General features: G+C 40.6%; 1 protein-coding gene across 7 annotated transcripts in view; it reads left to right on the forward strand.

The window, feature by feature from the left end:
• Positions 1–25132, forward strand: part of DNAAF4 (dynein axonemal assembly factor 4) — a 99120-nt gene that overhangs the window by 48636 nt on the left and 25352 nt on the right. For 4 of the 7 annotated variants that reach the window (XR_014811079.1, XR_014811081.1, XM_021094952.2 and 1 more), the window contains exons 4-6: positions 15193–15424; positions 19973–20118; positions 22405–22514. Coding sequence is in view for 3 of the 7 variants with exons in the window: in XM_021094952.2 (XP_020950611.2) it covers positions 15193–15424; positions 19973–20118; positions 22405–22514 (488 nt within the window). In the remaining 4 variants the exon portion in view is untranslated. Of the gene's footprint in view, positions 1–15192; positions 15425–18093; positions 19173–19604; positions 19769–19972; positions 20119–22404; positions 22515–25132 lie in introns of those variants that run through there. The other 3 variants (XR_014811084.1, XR_014811087.1, XM_084969647.1) reach the window with 2 other exon arrangements.

Consider the following 25132-nt stretch of genomic DNA (forward strand, 5'->3'; position numbering starts at 1 on the left):
TGACCAGATTGAGTGATTTCCATTATTCTATCTTCCATATCACTGATTCGTTCTTCTGCATTATTCATTCTGGTTTTTACTGCCCCTAGTTCAGTTTGCATCTCTGCAAATGAATGTTCTAGTTTTTCTTGGCTCCTCCTTATATTTTCTAGTTCCTTTCTGAGGGTATCTGCATTACTGTTCATATCTTCTCTTAATTCCTTCAGTATTTTCACTATTTCTCTTTTGAACTCCAGGTCTGTCTGACTGCAGAGATCTGTTTCATTGCTGACTGTTTTAGGTGAGTTCTCCTGTTGGTTTGACTGGGGGTGGTTTCTCAGCTTCTTCATCTTGCTTGTTGTTTTCTTTCTCCTGAGGGAGTTGTACTCTCCGTGATCGAGTAGTGTTTGCCTTGTCACTGCCGTGGAATATTTCCTGAGGGCTGGTGTTGTTGGTCAATCTTTTTTGAGGCAGTGTGGCTTTTCTGGAGTGTTGATGGGGCTAACAGTGTTTCTTTGAAGCAAAGGAGGACTTCCTGAGGGCAGACAGGACTGGGAGGTCCACCCCACGATGGTAGCAGATTTCACTTGGTCATGCAGAGCTTGCTCTGGTGTTTTTAGGCTGTGGGGTTCTTGCAGGGGGTTGGCGGTGTTGGGCAGCTGCTCTTCAGGGGTGCATCACCCCCTGGGGGCTGGAGCAGCAATCTGGGTCACTGAGAACCTACGAGGCTCTTCCCTAGGGCAGCCCAACTCAGAAGGACAGCCTGAGAATGTAGGCAGATCTTTTCACAGTCTGGCCGAGCTTGTTGCAGCTTTTCTGGGCTGCAGGGGCTCTTCCAGGGGGCTGGTGGTGCTGAGCAGTTATTTCACGGGAGTGGGGCACCCCCTGGGAGCTTGGGCGGGTAGCAGGGCCCTTGGAGACCCAAGAGGCTCCTCCCCAGGGCAGCCCAACTCAGAAAAACCGTCTGAGATCTTTTCCGGACTCGGCCAGGCTTGTTGCAGCTTTTCTGGGCTGCAGGGGGTCCTGCCTGGAGCTGGCAGTCCTATGCAGCTGGTCCACTAGGTCTCAGCATCCCCTGGGGGCTTGGGCGGGTAAGCAGGTCCCTTGGAGACCCAAGAGGCTCCTCCCCAGGGCAGCCCGACTCAGAAAAACCGTCGGAGAATTAGGCCGATCTATTCACGGCCTGGCTAGGCTTGTTCTAGCTTTTCTGGGCTGCAGGCCTTTTCTAGGGGCTGGTGGTGTTTGGTGCTGCTCTGCGGAAGCGTAGCCCCTCCAAAGGGCAAGCAGGCCTGTGCAGGGACAGCCCCTGTGGTGGTAGGCTTCAGGCAATTGTTGAGGCCAGCCCTCCTGGATGGCAGGCAGCCCCAGGTTCGGTGAGAGCGTAGGGGGTGGCGGGGGTGGGGGAGGGAATGCACTGGGAAGCACAGCTTTCTGCTAGCTAGTGGGCCTGTAAGCTTGCTGTGGCGTGGGGGATATTCTATGGGGACCCACCCCTTCTTCTCTCCCCTCCCCAGCACTGGTGCAGACCAGGCTCTTCTCCCAGGTTCCCTCTGAGGTGGCTTTCCACTTCCCCGTCCCTAGAGTATTGTTCCCTTCCTCTGGGACAGCTTTGTTTTCTAGTCTCCCAGGCAGTCTCTGCCCCGTCAAATGGTTTAGAGACCTCCGAAGCAGTTTCCACTCTGCCCCGCCCCCCTAGCCCAGGGACTAATCTCTGGAGCCCGAGGTCTCGGTGCCCAGCCCCCCCCGCCAGGCGTCCCCCGGCCCTTTCTCAGGGATTAACCTTCAGAGGCGAGGTCTCGGTGCCCAGGCGTCCCCCGGCCCTTTCCTGGGGACTAACCTCTGGAGCCGAGGATTCGGTGCCCAGCCCCCACCCAGGCGTCTCAATTTTTGGTGACTGTGCCCGTAGTTCAGATGGTCCGTTGGGTTCTTGATCAGTTTTTCCGTACTCTGACTTACTGCTACATTCTTCTCTGCATCTGGGGATTCCTCCAGTTCGTTTGATCTTTCCCCCGGTAGGTGACTTTCCAGGGTGCGGAATCCCTTTCTCCTCTGCAGTTCCCTTTCGGGAGCGTCCGTCCCGCACGGATTCACCTTCTTTCACTCTCCTCTTTTCTCCCGTTCTGCCCAATAATGTCACGAACTTCTTGCCGTTATTGGAGTTTAGGTTCCTCTGCCAGCGATTGGTTGCTGTTCTGTGCGAGTCATTTATTCTGTAGATGTGCTTTTTTTGTTGTGTTTGTGGGAGAGGGCGAGCGTGTCCCCCTACTCCTCCGCCATCTTGTCCTCCAACCGCAGTCAGGTTCTTAACCCACTGCACCCCAGCGGGAACTCCTCCTATGTTGACTTTTTAGCTATATATTTATGTGAATGTATATGTTTGTGTATATATGCATAAATATAATCTAATATAGATAAACATAATTTAAAGTATGTATATATATTTTAGGTATTTGTAATTTTTTTAGTGGTTGCATATGTATCTTTAACTTACCCCACTCTATAAGCTACTTCCAGTTAACACTGATTCATTTCCAGTAAAATATAGTGACTTTATTTTATACAATTCCACTTTCTCTCTTTACTTTTGGGGCTATTATTACCATTCATGTGTATGTATGAATATGTGTTATAAAGTCAACGATATATGTTATAATTTTGCTTTAAAAAGTATTGCTTTTTTCAAAATCTTGTTTTTAAAGAAATTAAGAGAAAATAATAATGAAATATGTATTCCATTTTAAATTTATTTTTTAATTGGTTAAGGTATAAATAACGTAAAATTTACCATTTTAGCATTTTTAAGTGTATCATTCAGTGGCATTAAGTACATTCACGTTGCTGTGCAGTCATTACCACCATCCATTTCCAGAATATTTTCGTCTTCCCACACTGAAACTCCCCATTAAATAACTCTCCATGCCCCATTTCCCTAAGCCCCTGCCAAACACCATTTTATTTTCTATGAATTTGATTCTTCTAGGTATCTCATGTAAATGGAATCATACTATATTTGTCTGTTTGTGCCTGGCTTATTTCACCTAGCATAATGTCTTCAGGGTGCATCCACATTTTTAGTATATATCAGAATTTTCTTTAAAAAATTTTTTTTTTAATTTGCTTTTTAGGCCTGCACCCACAGGGGCATATGGAAGTTCCCAGGCTAGGGGTCATATTGGAGCTGTAGCTGCCAGCCACAGCAACTCAGGATCTGAGCCTTGTCTGCCACCTGCACTACAGTTCAGGGCAACACTGGATTCTCAACCCACTGAGCGAGGCCAGGGACCAAGCTTGCATCCTTCTGGGTACTAATCAGGTTCATTAACGCTGAACCATGAATGGAACTCTAGAATTTTCTTCCTTTTTAAGGCTAAAGAATGTACTGTTATTATGGAGTTCCTGTCATGGCTCAGTGTTTAATGAGTGCAACTGGGAACCATGAGGTTGTGGGTTCGATCCCTGGCGTCACTCAGTGGGTTGGGGATCCGGCATTGCCATGAGCTGTGGTGTAGTTCGAGACGCTGCTCAGATCCTGAGTTGCTGTGGCTGTGGTGTGGGCCGGCGGCTGCAGCTTGGATTGGACCCCTAGCCTGGCAACCTCCACATGCCCTGGGTGTGGCCCTAGAGAAGACAAAAAAAAAAAAAAAGTATTGTTATTATGTATGTATGATACTTTGTTTATGTTTCTCTGTTTCTATTGTCTTATATACTTATCTACGTATTTACCAGTTCTCATATTCCTCACTCCTGCTTACAGTTCTGAGTTAATGTTTGGTCACATTTCCTTTCTGCTTGAAGAGTTTTCTTTAGTATATCTTATAGGGCAGTTATTCTAGCAACAGAATCTCTCAGTTTTCATATATTTCATCTTCATTTATGAAGAATGGTTTTGCTAGCTATAGAATTTGTGGTTTAAGGTTTTTTTCTATCATTGCTTTGACAGTGTCATTTTCACTGCCTTCTGTACTAATTATTTCTAATGGAGAATCAGCCTTTAATTTTATTATTGTTCCCCTGTAAATGAGTCTTTTTTTTTCTGCTTTTTTTTGTTTGTTTGTTTTACTTTCAAGATTTTCCCATTTTTGTTTGGCTTTTGTATTAACTAAGCAATTTGACTCAGTTGTATCTAGCTGTATCTCTGTATATTTATTTTATTTGGGGTTGAAATTCTTGGAGGTATGTAATTTTTCATCAAATTTGAGAAGTTTTTTTTTTTTTTTTTTTTTTTTTCTTTTTATGGCCACACATGCTGCATATGGAAGTTCCTGGGCTAGGGGTCAGATCAGAGCATCTGAAGCCTATGCCACAGCCATGGCAGCACCGGATCTGAGGCACATCTGCAACCTATGCCGCAGCTTGCAACAATGCCAGATCCTGAATTCACTGAATGAGGCCAGGGATTGAACCCACGTCCTCATGGACACTATGCGGCTTTCTTCCCCCACTGAGCCACAGTGGCGACTCCAGATTTGAGACGTTTTTACTGAGTATTTCTTGATGTATTTTTGGTTGAAAATTTAGTTAATGATATAGTAATTCTGGGTTCAGTTTTATTTGTTTATTTATTTATTGGTGGTTGTTTGTTTTTTACTAACTAGCCTGGACTTTAACTGTGGAATCAGTCTAGTTTCCCTTGTGTTTTACAGCTACTGTTGTCTCAGCTGAATTTTTTAATTCTTATATTTTAGAGTGTCTTCCTTAAGGGTCTTCCCTTCGTCTGTATAACTCACTTGTGAGCTAATGATTTACGCATAGGTAGTAAATATCTTCACCCTGAAAGACTTCTACTCCTTTGCTAGTTAATTTGTGTGGGTTTGGAAATACATTCAAAGTTAAAGCAAGTTCTCAAGACTCCCTTGGCTTCATTTTATGCCAACCTTCCTTAGGTATCCCCCAGAAACGCATTGCTTTCTATTTAGCCAGGGCTGTATAGTGCGATTATCACAGACCTTCTGTGGCTCTCTTATTTACATGATTGCTTGTTAATTTTCTGACTAGTCAGGCACTTACCCTAACCATGACTTCTACCTCAGACCTCAAATGCAAATTTCCTCTTTATTTCCAACTAAATTTACACTTTTCTCCACCAAAGCCACATTTTCACTGCTCCACCCTGAAATGAATCTACCATGTTTTTTTTTGTTGTTGTTGTTGGTTTTATTTGGGTTTTTTTGCCACAGCATGGGAAGGCTTGATAAGGCATTTCAGTTCCCAGACCAGGGATTGAACCTGGGCCACAGCAATGAAAGCCCCAAATCCTAACCACTAGATGACTAGAGAAGGCCCAAGGACACCATTTTTGCCAACAAAATTGCTGGGTTCTTTTGCTAGATTCACATGTGGGTAAAAATACCATTCTTCATCCTGGCTGGAGGTGGGTAGTTGGGAGTAACCTTAGGCAGAAGGGAGGAGCCTCTTACTGTTCCTACCTGTACTTGCCTATAACTTCAGTTTTTCTGGAATAAACACTTAGCAATTTGCAGGCTTCCTTTGGTTAATTCCCACTGCCCTGAACTGATTGTCTTTGATAAATTTGTCCAGTTTTAAACTTAATCTTTGTGTATGAGAATTGCCAACTTCCTCATGCCACTGTAAAACCTACATAGTTTCTGTTGTGGATGAATTTTACTTTTGCTTATTAAGCTCCCTAAGAGTTATCTTGGTATTTTGATTAGATTTACAGTGAATTACAAATTAATTTCATAATATCAATATATTTAAAATATTGAGGAGTTCCCATTGTGGTTCAAGTAACAAACCCGACCAATAACCATGAGCACTCGGGTTCAACCCCTGGCCTTGCTCAGTGGGTTAAGGATCTAGCACTGCCATGAGCTGCAAAGTAGGTCACAGATGTGGCTCAGATATAGTGTTGCTGTGGCTGTGGCATAGGTCTTATTGGTTTACTTTTGTCTTTATTGTCATTATTCTAGGAGGTAGATCAAATAAGATGTTGCTGTGATTTATGTCAGAGTGTGTTCTGCTCGAAAGGGTGTGGAGAAAAGGGAACCCTCCTTCGCTGTTGATGGGAGTGTAAATTGGTGGGAGTGTAAATAGGAAAACAGTATGGAGATTCCTCAGAAAACTAAATATAGAACTACCATAGGATCCAGCATAGGAGTTCCCGTTGTGGCTCAGTGATTAGCGAATCTGACTAGGAACCATGAGGTTGCGGGTTCGATCCCTGGCCTTGCTCAGTGGGTTAAGGATCTGGGGTTTCCGTGAGCTGTGGTGTAGGTTGCAGACGTGGCTTGGATCCCGACTTGCTGTGGCTGTGGTATAGGTGTGTACAGCACAGGGATCTATGTCCAATCTCTTGGGTTAGAACATGATGGAAGATAGTATGAAAAAAAATAATGTATACATATGTGTGACTGGGTCACTTTGCTGTAGAGCAGAAATTGAGGGAACACTGTAAATCAACTATACTTTAATAAAAAATAAAAAACCCAATATGGTACTAGCGCAAAAATAGAAATATAGATCAATGGAACAGGATAGAAAGCCCAGAAGTAGGATTTTCTGCTGTAGTGTGGTGGGTTAAGTATCCAACTATAGTGGTTTGGGTTGTTTCAGAGGTACAGGTTTGATCCATGGCCTGGCAGAGTGGGTTGAGGGTCTAGCTTTGCTGCAGCTGTGGCATAGGTTGCTGTGTGGCTCGGATTCAGTCACTGGCCTGGGAACTTCCATGTGCAGCATGTGCAGTCGTTAAAAAAAATTACAGAAGCAGACACATATGCTGATGGTCAATTAATGTACGACAAAGGAAGCAGGAATACACAATGGAGAAAAGACAGTCTCTTCAATAATTGGTGCTGTGAAATTGGTCAGGTACATGTATAGAATGAAATTAGAACATTCTCTAACACTGTATACAAAAATAAACTCATGGAGTTCCTGTCGTGGTGCAGTGGTTAATGAATCCGACTAAGAACCATGAGGTCGCGGGTTCGATCCCTGGCCTTGCTCAGTGGGTTAAGGATCTGACATTGCCCTGAGCTGTGGTGTAGGTTGCAGATGCGGCTCGGATCCCACGTTGCTGTAGCTCTGGCGTAGGCCAGCGGCTACAGCTCTGATTGGACCCCTAGCCTGGGAGCCTCCATATGCTGCGGGAGTGGCCCAAGAAATGGCAAAAAAACAAATAAATAAATAAATAAACTCAAAATGGAATAAAAACTTAAATATACAACCAGATACTGTAAAACTCCTAGATGAAAACATAGGCAGAACACTGTTTGACATAAATTGCAGCAGTGTCTTTCTGACTCTGTCTCTTGGAATAATGGAAATAAAAGCAAAATAAGCAAACAAGACCTAATTAAATGTAAAAGCTTTTGCACAGCAAAGGAAACCATAGACAAAATGAAAAAAGCAACACACAGAATGGGAGAAGATACCTGCAAATGATGTGACCAAGAAGGGATTTTTCTCTGAAATATACAAAAAGCCCATACAGCTCATTATCAAAAAAACAACCCAGGAGTTCCAGTCATGGCTCAGTGGTTAGTGAATCTGACTAGGAACTTTGAGGTTGTAGGTTCGATCTCTGGCGTTGCCCAGTGGGTTAAGGGTCCGGGGTTGCTGTGAGCTGTGGTGTAGGTCACAGATGCAGCTCGGATCCCACATTGCTGTGGCTGTGGTGTAGGCCAATGGCTACAACTCCAATTCGACCCCTAGCCTGGGAACCTCCATATGCCGCGGGAGAGGCCCTAAAAAAGGCAAAAATACAAAAAAAAACCCACCCACCCCCCAAAAAAAACAAAAAAAAACCCCAACCCAATCAGAAGCTGGGCAAAAGATCTAAATAGACATTTCTCCAGAGAAGACAGATAGATGGCCAAAGAACACTTGAAAGGTGCTTACCATCAATAATTATTAGAGAAATATAAATCAAAACTTATGTGAATTATTACCTCATACCAGTCAGAACAGCCATCATCATTGTCTACAAAAAAAAAGTAAATACTGGAGAGGGTGTGAAGAAGAAAGAACCCTTCTACACTGTTGGTAGGAATGTAAATTGATGCAGACACTATGGAAAACAGAATGGAGCTTGCTTAAAAAACTAAAAATAGAGCTACCATATGATCTGGCAATCCCATTCCTGGGCATATATAGAGAAAATCTAATTTGAAAGGTTACTTGCACCCCAGTTTTCATTGCAGCATTATTTACAATAGCTAAAAAATGAAGCAACCCAAGTCCACTAAAGGGAATGAATAAAGAACATATTGTACATGTATACAGTGGAATATTACTCAGCCATAAAAAGAATTTAATAATGCCATTCGAACAGGGATGGACCTAGAGATTATCATACTAAGTGAAGTAAGTCAGAGAAAATCAAATACCATTATCGCATATCAATCTGAAAAATTATGCAAATGAACTCATTTACAAAACAGAAACAGACTTAGAAAATAAACTTATGGACAGCAATGGGAAAAGGTGGGGGCGGTAGTTAAAAGAGTTTGGGAGAAACATACACACTACCATATATAAAATAATAAACAAGTATAGCACAGGGAACTTTACTCAGTATTCAGTAATAATACTATATGGGAAAAAAATCTGAAAAAGAATGGATATATATGTGTATATAACTGAATCACTTTGCTATACACATGAAATGAACACAGCATTATAAATCAACTATACTCCAATATAAAATATAAATTAACAAAAAGAAAAATAAAATAAATGTTAATGAAATAAATTATGGAGATTTTTCTTCCAGGAATGTGACGTTTACCTTCATTTATTCTTTTTTTTGGCGGGGGGAGGGAGGATCTGCAGTATATGGAAGTTCCCAGACTAGGGGTCAAATCGGCGATGCAGCTGCTGGCCTACATCACAGCCACATCTGTGACCTACACCACAGTTCATGGCAACGCCAGATCCTTAACCCCCTAAGCAGGGCCTGGGATCGAACCTTCGTCCTCAAGGATACTATCAGGTTTGTTACGGCTGAACCACAGTGGAGACTCCCCACATCCATTTATTCTGACTTATTTTTTATACCTCAGCAAAATTTTACATATACAACTGGCTCGTATTTTAAGATTATTTGTAGCATTTTAAATGCTTTCCTGACCATTACTAATGACTTTTTCTGTTGTCTTTTCTAATTCTTTATTGCCAGTTTATAGCAAAATTAGTTTTTATGAGTTTATGTAAGTTGATCTTAATGTGATTGCTTTGCTGAACTGAGCTCTTCATCCTAATAGCTTTTCAGTTTATTATTTTTGTTCTTTTATTTTTTTACATTTTTGTTCTTTTTTTATTTTTATTTTTTGGTCTTTTTTTTTTTTTTTTTTTTTTTGTCTTTTTAGGGCCGCACCCACAGCATATGGAGATTCCCAGGCTAGGGGTCTAATTGGAGTTATAGCTGCTGGCCTACGCCAGAGCCACAGCAAGCCAGATCCGAGCCATTCCTTCGACCCACACCACAGCTCACAGCAACACCGGATCCTTAACCCACTGAGCGATGCCAAGGATTGAACCTGTAACCTGATGGTTCCTAGTCAGATTTGTTTCCACTGTGCCACAATGGGAAGTCCTATTTTTTTCTTTTAGATGGTCTACCATATTATTTGCAAATAATGATGGTTTTATCTCTGTATAAGCTGTATTTGTATTTCTTTAATTTTTTTTTTTTTTTTTTTTTTGTATTTTTGCCATTTCCTGGGCCACTCTTGCGGCATATGGAGGTTACCAGGCTAGGGGTCTAATCGGAGCTGTGGCTGCCGGCCTATACCACAGCCACAGCAATGCCAATTCCAAGCCACATCTGCAACCTACACCACAGCTCATGGCAACGCCAGATCCTTAACCCACTGAGCAAAGCTAGGGACTGAATCCGAAACCTCATGGTTCCTAGTCAGATTCGTTAACCACTGAGCCAAGACGGGAAATCCTAAATATTTTTAATTTTTAAAAAGTATATATTTTAACTAAAATTCTAGGAGTTCCCTGGTATCCTAGTGGCTAAGGATCCAGCATTGTCATTGCAGTGGCACAGGTTCAGTCCCTGGCCCAGGAATTTCTATGTGCTGTGGGCAGGCTAAAAAAAAAAAGTCTATTATAGGAGTTCCCATTGTGGCGTGGTGGAAACGAATCCAACTAGGAACCATGAGATTGTAGGTTCGATCCCTGGCATCACTCAGTGAGTTAAGGATCCGGCGCTGCCGTGAGCTGTGGTGTGGGTGGCAGACATGGCTTGGATCTGGCATTGCTGTAGCTCTGGTGTAGGCTGGCAGCTGTAGCTCCGATTCGACCCCTAGCCTGGGAACCTCCATATGCTACAGGTGTGGCCCTAAAAAAAGGCAAAAAATTCTATTGTATAGTTTATGCCTTCTAGAAAAATAGTAAAACTGTAGGCATATTGTTCTTAGGGACTTTACTAGAAATATTTTTAATGCTTCACCTTGAAGTATGATATTTTATAGGTCCTTTTTATTGATCTAATTTTTAAAATTCTTAGTATCAACTAATATTTTGTTAGGTACTGAGATCACACTGTTTTTCTCTTTTAATTTTCTAATATCATAAATAAGAAACACCCTCTGATTAAGATGTATTATAATATTAATATTTTCCTTGATTGAGTTTTTTAGTGTTTTATTTATTATTTTTTGCATGTAATTCATAATTGAGATTTGGCTTATAAAGAAAAATGTCTTGATGAACCAGAGACTCATTCTAAATTAAAAGATTTGTAGATTTCTTCATCTTCAGGAATTTGGTTTAAGTGCAGAGCATTATTCTCTCATTACTTAGCTTTGCTTTCTGTACCAAACCAATAATTCATATTATCTGACAGCTGAACAATACAAAGCACTTAAAATCCAGTTCTTTTTGTGTGGTGATTGTTTTGCTACCCTTCTGGGTTTTCTGTTAACACCTATTCTTCCTTTAAGTAATATATTCCCTTATTACATTTTTTTAAAAATAAAAGACCTTCGAGGATTATTTAACTTTTGTCTGTCTCTCTATTTGTTGTCTGTTTCATAAGCTTTGTGATACTACCTTCTTCATGTTTTTCTCTTCATTCTGGTTCCTTCTGTCACCTGCTCTGTGAAGCCTTTTGTAATTCTTCCTCTTCCTTATTAATCCCTGAGTATTATTTTTTGTGTCTCTAATATGGCATATTAATAAATTACATATGCATATGTGTGCACATGCACGCAAACACACATATTTCCCTTGACTACATCTTGGTGTAATAAAAGAATTTTATTGTTCCTTTTGGTTACAAGAACAGTTTTGTTTTTAGTATTAAAGACTTAGTTTTATGTATAAAATAGATATAAAATAAAGATGAATGTATAGCACAGGGAAATACACTGAGTATTTTGTAATAATGTATAAGAGAAAAAATATGAAAAAGATGGTTATGTGTGTAAATGAATCACTTTGTTGCAACCTGAAACCAACACATTGTAAATCAACTATTCTTCAGTTGTTGGTTTTTTTTTAATTTTTTAATTTTTTGTCTTTTTGCCATTTCTTGGGCCACTCATGCGGCATATGGAGGTTCCCAGGCTAGGGGTCTATTTGGAGCTGTAGCCGCCTGCCTACGCCACATGGTTCCTAGTCGGATTCATTGACCACTGAGCCATGACGGGAACTCCAAGCCTCTCTTACTTCTGGTGTCTGCCCCCCTTGTGGCTGAAGTTGGTATGTGGGCTTGCTGTAGGCTTCCTGCTGGGAGAGACTGATGCCTGCCCACTGGTAGGTGGAGCTGATTCCTATCCCTCTGGTGGGTGGGGCTTTGTCTCTGGATGGGATTAGAGGGCTGTGTGCCTGAGGGGTCTTTAGGTAGACTGTTTACTGAGGGGTGGAGCTGTGATCCCACCTGGATTGTTGTTTGCCCTGGGGCTTCTCAGCACTGACTGATGGGTGGAGCCAGATTTTCCCAAATTGGCCACCTCCAGAAGAAAGGCATGCTGCTGGATATTCCCAAAAGCTTTGCTTCCATTGTCCTTCCCTCAAAACAAGCCACATTCACCCCTGTTTTTCCAGGATGTCCTCCAAGAACTGCAGTCATGTTTGACCCAGATTCCTATGGAGACTTTGCTTTGCCCTGGGACCCAGTGCACGTGAATGTCTGTGTGTGCCTTTTCAGAATGGGGTCTCCGTTTCCTCCAGTCCCATGGAGCTCTTGCACACAAGCCCCACTGGCCTTCAATGCCAGATGCTCCAGGGGCTCTTTCTTGCAGTGCCAGATCCCCACACGTGAGTTTGATATGGAGCTCAGAACTTTCACTCCTGTAGGTGAGTCTATGTGAACCAGTTAGTTTCCAGTCTGTGGGGCTTCCCACCCAGGAAGTATGGATTTGCTTATATCGCGTAATCACCCCTTCTACCTCTTGATGTGGCCTCCTCCTTTTCTTCTGGGGTAGGATATCTTTTTAAAGGTTTCCAGTCTATTTGGTTGAATATTGCTCAGCCTTTAGTTGTGAATTTTGTTGTTTTTAGGAGAGATGTTGAGCTCCAGTCCTTCTATTCTGCCATCTTAATCCCATCTGCTATTCTTCAGTTTTTAAAAAAAGACTTAGTCTTATGCATTTAAAAATTAAAAAAAAAATTCACTCCACCCACACTCATTATGAAGGCTGAAGATGTTGTGACTCTTAAATTTGTGACATACATTTTCCTCCTTCCATGTGTTGGGACAGATAGGAAGGAGAAAAGGGAAACATTAACTAAGGGAAGTTGTCATCTTTTTTTTTTTTTTTTTGTCTTTTGTCTTTGTTGTTGTTGCTATTTCTTGGGCCGCTCCTGTGGCATATGGAGGTTCCCAGGCTAGGGGTTGAATCGGAGCTGTAGCCACCGGCCTAGGCCAGAGCCACAGCAATGCGGGATCCGAGCCACGTCTGCAACCTACACCACAGCTCACAGCAATGCCGGATCCTTAACCCACTGAGCAAGGGCAGGGACCGAACCCGCAACCTTATGGTTCCTAGTCGGATTCGTTAACCACTGCGCCACGACGGGAACTCCTGTCATCTTCTTTTAGGTTTTGACTGCCTCTGGTTAACACTGACTGTTCATCATGGCTTGTTGTCAGGCATTTAAATGCTAGCTCATTGCCATGTGCAGGTTCTTTCTGACCCATCCTGCTGGCCGCTCTTTGCAGCTCTCTGAACTTAGGACATGTAGTAATTATTTTGTGCTTAGTTTAGGTCTTAAGTGCAATTCTGGGATTGCATGAAATTCCAGTAATCTGTGAAACTTGTTTTAAAGTCTGTGTTTCACAGTTCAATAGGAAAATAAACAGTCTTACAGAAAAGGGTGTTAACTCATGCAAATATCATAGAGTACTTCTTCAGTGGCTGGTTTTTATTCTTATCATGTTTTTTCTTTGTTTCTTTTGTGGCCACATCCACAGCATATGGAAGTTCCTGGGCCAGGGATTGAATCTGAGCCTCATCTGCAACCTACACTATAGCCATAGCAACACTGGATCCTTTGACCCACTGCGCCAGACCAGGGATCAAACCCACACCTCTTAACCCACTGCTCCACAGGGGGAACTTCCATACCTATAATGTTAATTCTATATCCTAAAATAATACAACCTTTAATAAATTTTTTCAGATGTCTTTTTTTTTTTTTTTTTGCCATTTCTTAGGCCGCTCCCACGGCATATGGAGGTTCCCAGGGTAGGGGTCTAATCGGAGCTGTAGCTGTCGGCCTAGGCCAGAGCCACAGCAACGCGGCATCTGAGCTACGTCTGCAACCTACACCACAGCTCACGGCAACGCCGGATCGTTAACCCACTGAGCAAGGGCAGGGATCGAACCTGCAACCTCATGGTTCCTAGTCGGATTCGTTAACCACTGCACCACGATGGGAACTCCCAGATGTCCTATTTAAATGTAAATTGGGGAGTTGCCTTCATGGCTCAGTGGTTGACAAATCGGTCCGATCCCTGGCCTTACTCAGTAGGTTAAGGATCCGGCGTTGCTGTGACTCTGGCGTTGGCCGGCAGCTTTGGCTCCGATTCGACCTCTAGCCTGGGAAACTCCCTATGCCGTGGGAGCAGCCCAAGAAATGGCAAAAAGACCAAAAAAAAAAAAAATGTAAATTAGCTTAAGTTTACATTAATGAAATTTAAATAAAATTTAAAATTCATTTCCTCAATCACACTAGCCACATTTTAAGTGCTCCATCAGCCACATGTAGCTAGTGGCTTATAGATAGTACAGAACATTACTACCATTGATAAAAGTTCTGTTAGATGCTGCTTCCATAGAGGATAGAAGTGAGAAGTTTTTGTTACCATAGACAAGTTAGTTACATGAAGTCAGTGTATTGCTTTCAAATTCATTTGATATTTAGCTTTCCATGTGGAAGTTTTAAATAACTTATATTGCAAACATAGTTGGCAGCAGGATTCATAGTCAAACATTTCCACCCACCAGAGCCAGACTCCTTAATTTCTTCTTCCTCTTTCCTGTCTTATTATTCCCTCATTCCTCAGTTAAAGGGTGGCACAACTTCAGTCCTAAGACAAGGTAAGACTGGCATAAGTAGAAAGGCAAATGTTTGCATATATGTATTTGTGTGTGTGTATACAGGTTTTGAGAAAAGTGATTTAACTTTCGGAATAAGTTCTTATTTTTTAAACCAAATCCTTAGATTATCTAATTGAATACCTACCCACATTTTACATATGAGTAAACTGAGGCTAGAGATAGTGATTGCCCAAGAATGTATCAGTAGTTAATGCTAAGTCTGGAACTAAATCCTGTGTTCATTGACACCCAAATCATGGAATATTCTACTAAATGATTTGCCATTCCCATTTTAATTCTTTATTTACTTCTATTGCTGTAGATTTAATGACAAAAGTTTAGAGGTAAAAATAACTTATTATTATAATGAAATTCTTATTTTTAAAATGTTAAGGAATTCCTGTTGTGGCTTAATGGGTTAAGGACCTGACATTTTCTCTATGAGGATGTGGGTTTGATCCCTGGCCTGGGAACTTCCACATGCTGCAAGTGTGGGCATAAAAAGAAAAAAAAAAAGTTGCTGTTTATGTTTTAAATGATTTATAATTTTTTTATTCTTTTTTATTACTCAGAGAATTTATTACATTTGTAGTTGTACAATGATCATCACAATCCAATTTTATAGGATTTCCATCCCACAACCTGAGAGCATCCCCACACCCCCCAAAATGATTTATAATTATAATTCTTATAGATTGAAGAAGAAGAGAGGAAAAAAATAGAAGGTATGAAAGAAAATGAACGAATAAAAGCAACTAAAGAATTGGAAGCCTGGAAAGAACACCAAAGAAAAGCTGAAGAACAAAGAAGAATTGAGATAAAAGAAAAATTACATCAACAAGGAAAGCAAATTGAAGAAGAGAGAAAAAAATTAAAGCGTAAAAGCCTTACTAGAAATTCAGCATCTAGATATCTTGACACAAATGGTACAATTATTACTTTGGCATTTTCTGGGAAAGTGAGTTCTGTTAGAGAAGTGTATACATCACCGTGTGTGTGTGTGTGTGTGTGTGTGTGTGTGTGTGTGTGTATCCACAATATTTGGTTATTATTTGGGTATATGAACTACTGCAATATAAAGACCAAGGTCAAGTTCCCACTGTGATGCAGTGGATTAAGAATCCAACTGTAGTGGTCCCAGTCACTGCAGAGGAGTGGGTTTGATCCCTAGCCTGGCACAGTGGGTTAAAGGATCTGGCATTGCCACAGCTATGGCATAGATTGGAGCTACAGCTTGGATTCAGTCCCTCACTTGGGAACTGCCATTTGCCATAGGTGCAGCCATGAAAAAACGAAACTAAACAAAAAGACTAAGGTGAAAAACTTCTTTCTTCTTCTAGGAAGTAGTGAGGTTTTCATAATAAAATGAGCTAAGATTCCTTTTCTTTCATACAACAGAATCATGATTTGAGGAGGGGGGACAGAAGAAATGTATCCAGTTAAAAACTTATGTCTTGGAAGTTTAAGTTTTGATTGGATATTTGAAAAATTAAGGACTAATTACATTTTTTCTTTAGATGTGAGAATGGTATTATAGTTAGGTTTATGAAATTCTCATCTTACAGAGATGGCTATTGATATATTTGTGGATGAAAAAATATGACTGAGATTTACTTCAAAGTAATATGATATGTGAAAGTGAATAGAGGTAAAAATGAAATGATGGGAGTTCCTGTTGTGGTGCAGTAGAAACGAATCTGACTAGTATCCACGAGGCTGCTGTGGGTTTGATCCCTGACCTTGAGCAGCAAGTTATGGATCCAGTGTTGCTATAAGCTGTGGCATACGTTGCAGATGCAGCTTGGATTTGGAGTTGCTATGGCTATGGTGTAGGCCGGCAGCTGCAGCTACAATTCAACTCCTAGCCTGGGAACTTCCATATGCAGCACATGTGGCCCTAAAAAGCAAAAAAAAAAAAAAAAAAAAAAGATGAAGTGATTCTGTCTGTGTGTTGATAACTGAAGTCGAGACATGAATGCATGATGGTAATTATTCTTTTCTGTCTACTTTTGTATATATTTGAAATATTTTATTGTAAAATGAAAAAATAAGCTAAAGATCAAAGCATATTGACTCACTTTTACAAAGTAATTTTAAACTAGTAAAAAGAAAACAAGGAGTTCCCATTGTGGCTCAGCAGAAACGAATCTGACTAGCATCCATGAGGATGCAAGTTTGATCCCTGGCTTTGCTCAGTGGGTTAAGGATCCAGTGTCGCCACAAGTTGTGGCATATGTCACACATGCGGCTTGGATCTGGTGTTGCAGTGGTTGTGGTGAGGGCCAGCAGCTGCAGCTCCCATTTGACCCCTAGCCCAGGAACCAAAAAAAAAAAAAAAAGATTCAAAAATTAATGAAAACAAATTGTATAAAGAACACAGAAAAATCCAAACAAGGAGAAGAAAAATAAAAATAAACATAGGAATTAATGGAATAGGAAACAAAGAAATAATAAAGGGATCAATAAAACCAAAAATTGATTTTTTGAACAGATAATTAAAATTTGCAAAATGTTGCAATAGTTGATCAAGGAAAAAATAGTGTTAGAAATAAATACATTATATAATTATAGATAGAGTAGAGATTAAAAAAAAGAATCTTTAGGCTAATAAATTTGAAAAGAAAGAAAATGTGCGCAATTTCCCAGAAAACAAATGACCAAAATTGACTTGAAAAAACCAGAAAATCTGAATAACCAGCATGTGTTAAAGAAACTAAATGTACTTCCACAAATATTCTCTTCCCAGCTGGTTGTAGAATTCAAAGCTGAAAGTTATTTTCCATTAGTAATTTGGGGTTTTTTGTTGTTGTTTTGGGGTATGTTTGTTTTTAGGACTGCACACATGGCATATGGAGGCTCCCAGGCTAGGGGTCGAATCAGAGCTACAGCTGCCAGCCCACACCACAGCTACAGCAATTTGGGGTCTGAGATGCTCCTGCGACCTACAGCACAGCTTAAGTCAGCGCCAGATCCTTAACCCACTGAGCAAGGCTAGGGATCAAACCTGCAACCTTGTGGTTCCTAGTAGGATTTGTTTCTGCTATGCCACAACAGGAACTCCTCCATCAGTAATTTGAAGGTAAGTTTTTATTGCCTCTACCTTCTAATGTTGCTGCTGAGAAATCTGCTCTTGATTTAGTTTGATCCTATGTAAGGTAATCTATCTTTTGTCTCTGGTTTGCTTTACGATTCTTCACTTTGGTATACTTTAATTTTATTATTCTAAGTGCAGTTTTATATTTCTCTCATAACAGAACTTGGAGTATAGTTTCACTCAGAGAAATTGTGTCTTACCTCAGTTCTAGGAAGTTACAAGCTATTGTTTTCAACTAGCAAATTGTTTTGAAATTGCCTTTATCATCTTTGGCTACATTCTGTGTAATACCATATCTCTTCTAGTTTGCAAATTTTCTTCAAATATGCCTAATGTGCTGTTATACTTGTTGTAGAGGTTTTCAATTTCAAGGACAATATTTTCATTTTGCAAGTTTTATTTTCTTCTTTCATACCTATTTCTTCTTTTTTCATTAAGGTTCTTAGTTTTTAATCATGTTTTTTAACTTGTTTTAGTTCTTTTTTTTTTTTTTTTTAACAGTTGCACCTGCAGGCTAAGGGTCAAATTGGAGCTGCAGCTGCCAGCCTGTGCCACAGCCACAGCAACACTGGATCCAAGCCGCATCTGTGAACTTTGCCACAGCTTGTGGCAATGCTGCATCCTTAACCCTCTGAGCGAGGCCAGGAATTGAACCCACATCGTCATGGACACTATGTCAGGTTCTTAATCTGATGAGCCACAATGAGAACTCCTAGACCATCTTAGATCTTTAAGTAGCATGTTTTAAATGATTAGAGTCTCTTTCAGATAGTTCTATGATTTCAAACTCTTAGTAGGCCAGTCCTCCTGTTTGTTGTGTCTGCTGACTGTTCTTCATTACTGTATAGAAGAAAGATACATTATATCCTCATGTGATTTGTATTTTTTGTTTGTATGCTCATCTCCAGCAAGGATTATTTTTATGTATGCATATAAGGAGATTTCATGTTTCTGGTTTGCAGAAATAAGAATTACTTGCAAGTAATACCTGAAGTTTAGATTTCTCACAGGAGACATTTTTTTCTCCTCTCATTCAGAGCGCTAGGAAGAAACATGCTCCACTTTCCTGGACTTGTGGACAGAGATTTTATATGTATGTTTCACTGAGACTGTAGCTCTTCTAAGGCTGTAATTGCATTTTTAGCTCTCACCTGTGTACCTATTTCAGTATTAAGTTTCTAGCATTTATATATAACGTCTCTCTATAAATATACTTAATATATAATTATACATTTATAGAATCTCAGGTATAGTTATGAACATCTAGATGGATATATATGTAGATACCTTCATAGGCATAGATATCTAGATATCTGTATCTGTATCTGAAATCTTTCCAAGTAGCTTTTTGGTGCTTTTGAGATTATCCTGACTTTGCATACTTTTTTTTTTTTTTTTTTGGGAAGTTCCCAGGCCAAGGATTGAATCTGAGCCACAGCTGTGACCTACGTCACATCTGTGGCAAAACCAAATCCTTTAACCTATGTGCAGGGCTGGAAATCAAACCTGTACCTCTATAGCAACCAGAGTTGCTGCAGTTGGATTCTTAACCAACTGTGCCACAGCATACATTTTGAACTGAACTTTATACTTGAAGACTTTGTTTATTATATTTTTTAATCAAGCATTTTATATTTCATAGATAGCATTTTGTCTTTTTGTAAAATTGTGGAAGCAGTATAGACTGCTGTGAACAGAAAGCTAATTCTATCTTTTGCTATTTGTCTCATTTTACTTAAGAGTTTGAAAGGTTTTTTTTGTTTGTTTGTTTTGTTTTTTGTCTTCTTACCATCTCTTGGGCCACTCCTGCGGCATATGGAGATTCCCAGGCTAGGGGTCGAATCGGAGCTGTAGCCGCCGGCCTATACCACAGCCACAGCAACGCTGGATTCTTAACCCACTGAGCAAGCCCAGGGATCGAACCTGCAACCTCATGGTTCCTAGTCGGATTCGTTTTTGCTGCGTCACGATGGGAACTCCATATTCTTTTTTTTTTTTTTTTTTTTTTGTAGTTCCCAGCCCATGGATTGAATCCGAGCATTGCTGCAGCAACGATGGATCCTTTAACCCACTGAGGCTGGCCAGGGATAGAAAACACCTCCTCAGTGACCTGAGCCACTGTAGTCGGATTCCTAATCACTGCAGATTTAAGAGAACCCTGGAAAAGTAGCTGAAGGTCATCGATTAAAGAAATAATTAGCCACTTTATTTTCAATGAGGGATTTTAAATTTCTTTTTGCAGAAAATATTTTTGGGTTGTTTGTACCTATACAATAAGCTAACTTTTAGAAGTAGCTTTAATGTATAATTACCTTCAAAGTCAGTTTGATAACTAGGAAGTGAGAGATAAATAACTTTTTTGCTAATATTGTTTTTAAAGGGAGAAATTCAGAAAATATATTTTTTGAGAAGTTAAAGGAAGACAGTATCCCTGCTCCTCGCTCTGCTGGCAATATTAAAATCAACTTTACCCCTCGAGTATTCCCAACCGCCCTCCGGGAATCACAAGTAGCGGAAGAAGAGGAGGTGGGTAAACTTGCTGTTACAGTGACCACAAATGAAAATACTTTTTTTTTTTTAAGGGTCACGCTTGAAGCATATGGAAGTTCCCAGGCTAGGGTGGAATTAGAGATGCAGCTGCCAACCTACACCACAGCAACATGGGATCTGAGCCACATCTGTAGCCTACACTGCAGCTCACGCCAATGCTGGATCCTTTACCACTGACTGGGGCTAGGGATTGAACCCACATCCTCATGGATACTAGTCGGATTTGATACAGCTGAGCCACAACGGAACTCCTTTTTTTTTTTTGGTGAAAATATTCTTTTTTCCTTCTTTTTAGGGCAGCACCTGTGGCATATGAAAGTTCCCAGGCTAGGGGTCAAATTGGAGCTATAGCAGCCGGCCTGCATCACAGCCACGTCAATGCAGAATCTGAGCAACATCTGTGACCTACGTGACAGCTCATGGCAACGCCAGATTCCCAACCCACTTAGCAAGGCCAGGGATCAATCCCAAATCCTCATGGATACTAGTCAGATTCATTTCTGCTGCACCACAATGGGAATTCTCCAAAATACTTTATTTTTTATTTCCTCTAATGAAACTGTTACTGGGTGTGAATTTTTAAAGTTATTCATTATACTAAAGATATCACTTCATGAAAAAAATGTAATATTTCATTATGGGAAAACTATATTTTGCAGGGTTTTTTTTGGGGGGGTTCCCAGAATGCTTATGAGAAAACACTGATTTAATATAGAGTATCATTGATTATTTCCGGAAATAAACTGTTTCATGTTCTGTTTATTTGATCAATAACATCAGTTTCCATAATAAACTTTGGATCAATGTGTGTTGTGATAAGAACAGATTTGGAAATTTATTATGACTATAACATTAATTATTAACATCAAATATTTCTAATGCTGTGGCACTTGGCATTAATATCTCTCATTCATTTCTAAATTCCTGAGTTCTGCGATTTTGAATATTGCCTCTTCAGTTGTATAAAACTAAGAACTGAGGGGTTCCCGTCGTGACTCAGTGGAAATGAATCTGACTAGCATCCATGAGGATGCAGGTTCAATCCCTGGCCCTACTCAGTGGGTCAAGGATCTGGCGTTGCTGTGGCTGTGGCATAGGCCAGTGGCCACAGCTCCGATTCAGCCCCTAGCCTGGGAACCTCCATATGCCATGGGTGCGGCCCTGAAAAAACAACAACAAAAAAAACCTAAGAACTGAAATTTTTACTGTGCATGAACTGATAACTCTCCCAACTGAAAAGTTGTAGAAAGCCCCTTAAGATATAATAGCACCTTATAAATATTAACTTTCTCTTATTAGTAACAATATATTTTTATATTTTATTATTTATAAAAGTATTGCTGCAACTATAAAATTATAATATTTAAAATATTTTTTAAGAATGTAAATATATATATGTCTTTTAAACAAGAAAAATGAAATAGGAGTTCCCTTGTGGCACAGCAGGTTAGGAATCTGGCATTGTCACTGCAGCAGTTCTGGTCACTGCTGTGGTATGAGTTTGATCCCTAGCCCAGAAAACTTCTACATGCCACTGGCGTAGCAAAAAAACAAAAAAAGAGAAAAGTAAACTAATACTTACATGAAATCCCAGGAATTTGGATGAAATTTGGACTAGAAATTTTTATGCATGTGGTATTAATCAGCTAGTGAAATATTTTTTAGGTCTTTAATCTATTTTTATTTTATGATTTTTAATTTTTCCTTTGTAGTTGGTTTACAGTGTTCTGTTAATTTCTACAACTAGTGAAATTTTTTAAAAAGCTTAGAGAGGTGTAAAAACTGGAAGTTTAAAATCACCATCATCAAATAATTTATCAGTCTGGGCAGACTGCTATAACAAAATACCACACACTGGGTAGCTTAAAAAACAGACATTTATTTCTCATAGTTCTGAAGGTTGGGAAGCCCAAGGTCAGGGTGCTGGGGTGGGGGTGGGGGTGGGAGTGGGGGAGTGGGGGTTGGAGGTTGGGGGGAAGATGATGGGCTCTGGTCAGTTCTTCTTCTTAAAGGACACTAATACTATAATGGGGGCCTTACCCTCATGACCTCACCTAAACTTAATTACCTCCCAAAGGCCCCATTTCCAAATACCATCACTTTGGTGGTTAAGGCTTCAACATATGAATTTTGGAGGACACATTCATTCTATAACAAATTATTTCCATCTTTTGTTGGAATATGGAATATCTAAAAGTAACTGTTAAAAAAAATAAGAAATAAGTCCTTTGTGTCCTTCATTAGACTTTATTCTCATTTCAGTGGCTACACAAACAAGCAGAGGCACGAAGGGCAATGAATACTGAAATTCCTGAGTTTAGTGATTTAAAAGAAGAGGAAAAGAACCCAGAATGGTTGAAGGACAAAGGAAAGTGAGTTATTTGAACTCTGGCCAAGGGATTTATAATAAGTTTCTGTAGATATTAATACTTAACACATTTTCTAGATATCTTGGACATATGTATTTGTATGTGACCGTTGGGGAGAAATAATGCAAATAAGTCAAGTAGGTAAGCAGGGCCTTTGTATTTTATTTTATTTTAATTTTTATTTTTTTGTCTTTTTGCCTTTTCTAGGGCCGCTTCCCACGGCATATGGAGGTTCCCAGGCTAGGGGTCTAATCGGAGCTGTAGCCACCAGCCTATGCCAGAGCCACAGCAACACGGGATCCAAGCCATGTCTGAGACCTACACCACAGCTCACGACAACACCGGATCCTTAAACCACTGAGCAAGGCCAGGGATCGAACTTGCAACCTCATGGTTCCTACTCGGATTTGTTAACCACTGCACCACGACAGCAACTCCAAGGGCCTCTGTATTTTAAAAGAATCAGATCTTATAAGAAATAAGGTTCTCGTTTGCTTTCGTATTTAAATGTCACGGAAATGAAAAATATCATGTTTTTAGGATTACTTATTAAAATCCCTTTTTAAATCACTTAACATAAGTCCTTCCTAATACTCCCCTTAAAATCATGGGTCTTTAAAACTAGAGCTACTTTGACTAGTCATATCCATCTTTAAAAGATTATTAGCTTTCCAGGTCTAGGAACTCAGTCTGAAGGACTGGGTGCATGACTTCTCCACCAGGTGCCCATGAGCCAGTGAGATTAGACTCAGCACAGAGGACAACAAACAGAGACAAGATTCTTGAGTAGAAGGACTCAAGATCACCTCCTCTTACAAAAACACCAAAACTGCAACTAACCGTTGACAACCATCAACAAAATAGACTGGAAGCTATCAGAAAAGCTATCTCATACCCAAAGACAAAGAAGTAGTCACATCATGATGGTAGGAGGGGTGCTTTCATGATATAAGCAATCCCATAACTGCCTGGTGGGTGACCCACAGACTGGAAAATAACTATATTGTAGAGGCTCTCCTGCAGAAGTGAGCGTTTGGAGCTCCACGTCAGGTTCCATGCCTGGGGGTCTGGCATTGGGAGGAGGAGCCCCTGGAGCATTTGGCATTGAAGGCCAGTGAGGCTTAAGTGCAGGAGCTCCACAGGATTTGGGGAGACAGAGACTTCACTCTAAGAGGGCACGCAGGGTTTCATATGCACTGGATCAGAGGGCAAAGCAGGGATTCTATAAGAATCTAGAACTGGAGTTCCCTTCGTGGCGCAGCAGAAATGAATCCGACTAGGAACCATGAGGTTTCGGGTTTGATCCTTGGCCTCGCTTAGTGGGTTAAGGATCCAGCATTGCTGTGAGCTGTGGTGTAGGTCACAGATGCGGCTCAGATCCCGTGTTGCTATGGCTCTGGTGTAGGCTGGAGGCTACATCTCTGATTCAATCCCTAGCCTGGGAACCTCCATATGCCATGGGTGCAGCCCTAAAAGGACAGAAAAGACAAAAAAAAAAATCTAGAACAAGCCCATCAGGAGGTCTTGGAGGGTCTCCTGGGAGAGCTCACTGTGGGGGCAGGACATTGGAGGTGGAGGTCCCCGGAATAATCATCAGTGTGACCTCCCCTGAGGCTGTCATTTTGGAAAAATTTGGTCCCACCTATCAGGGCTGAGAAGCCCCAGGCCAGATGACAAACAAAGTGGGAACACAGCTCCACACGTCAGCAAATAGGCTGCCTCTCATCACACCCAGAGACAAAGCCCCACCCACCAGAAGGATAAGAAGCCTATAACAAGCCCCTGTATCTCAATTTCACCCACAAAGAGGCAGACACCAAAAGAAAGAGAGGCTACAATCCTCTAGCCTGCAGAAAGGAGACCACACAAAAAGCTCTACAAAATGAAAAGTCAAACATGAGTCAGATGACGGAACAAGACAAAACCCCAGAAGAACAGCTGCATACAGTGGAGATAGGTAACCTGTCTGAAAAAGACTTTAGAGTAATGCTAGTAAGGATGATCTAAAATTTCGGAAAAAAAAAAAAAAAAAGAGGCAAAGATCGATGAATTAGAAGAAACGTTTAACAAAGGACTAGAAGGTTTAAAGATTCAACAAGCAGAGATGATCAACACAATAGCTGAAATAAAAAATTCACTAGAAGGAAACAATAGCATAATACAGGAGGCAGAAGAACAAAAAAACGAGGTGGAAGACAGATTGGTGGAAATCACTGATGTGGAATGGAATAAAGAAAAAAGAATGAAAAGAATTGAGGACAATCTAAAAGAACTCTGAGACAACTTTAAATGTACCAACATTCGCATTATAGGGGCAGAAGGAGAAGAGAGAGATAAAGGGCGAGAGAAAATATTTGAAGAGATAATAGCCAAAAACTTCCCTAACATGGGAAAGGAATCACTCAAATCCGGGAAGCACAATACCGTTAGGAATAAACCCAAGGAGGTACACTCCAAGACACATATTAATCAAATTGACCAACATTAGGGAGTTCCCGTCATGGTGCAGCAGAAATGAATCCAACTAGGAACCATGAGGTTGTAGGTTCGATCCCTGGCCTTGCTCAGTGGGTTAAGGATCCGGTGTTGCTGTGAGCTGTGGTGTGGATCGCAGACACTGC

The sequence above is a fragment of the Sus scrofa genome, chromosome 1 (genome assembly GCF_054392235.1).
Source record: "Sus scrofa isolate SSC_HxYL_T2T_F1_AM1 chromosome 1, Sscrofa_HxYL_maternal_Yorkshire_Landrace_v2.0, whole genome shotgun sequence".
NCBI lineage: Eukaryota > Metazoa > Chordata > Mammalia > Artiodactyla > Suidae > Sus > Sus scrofa.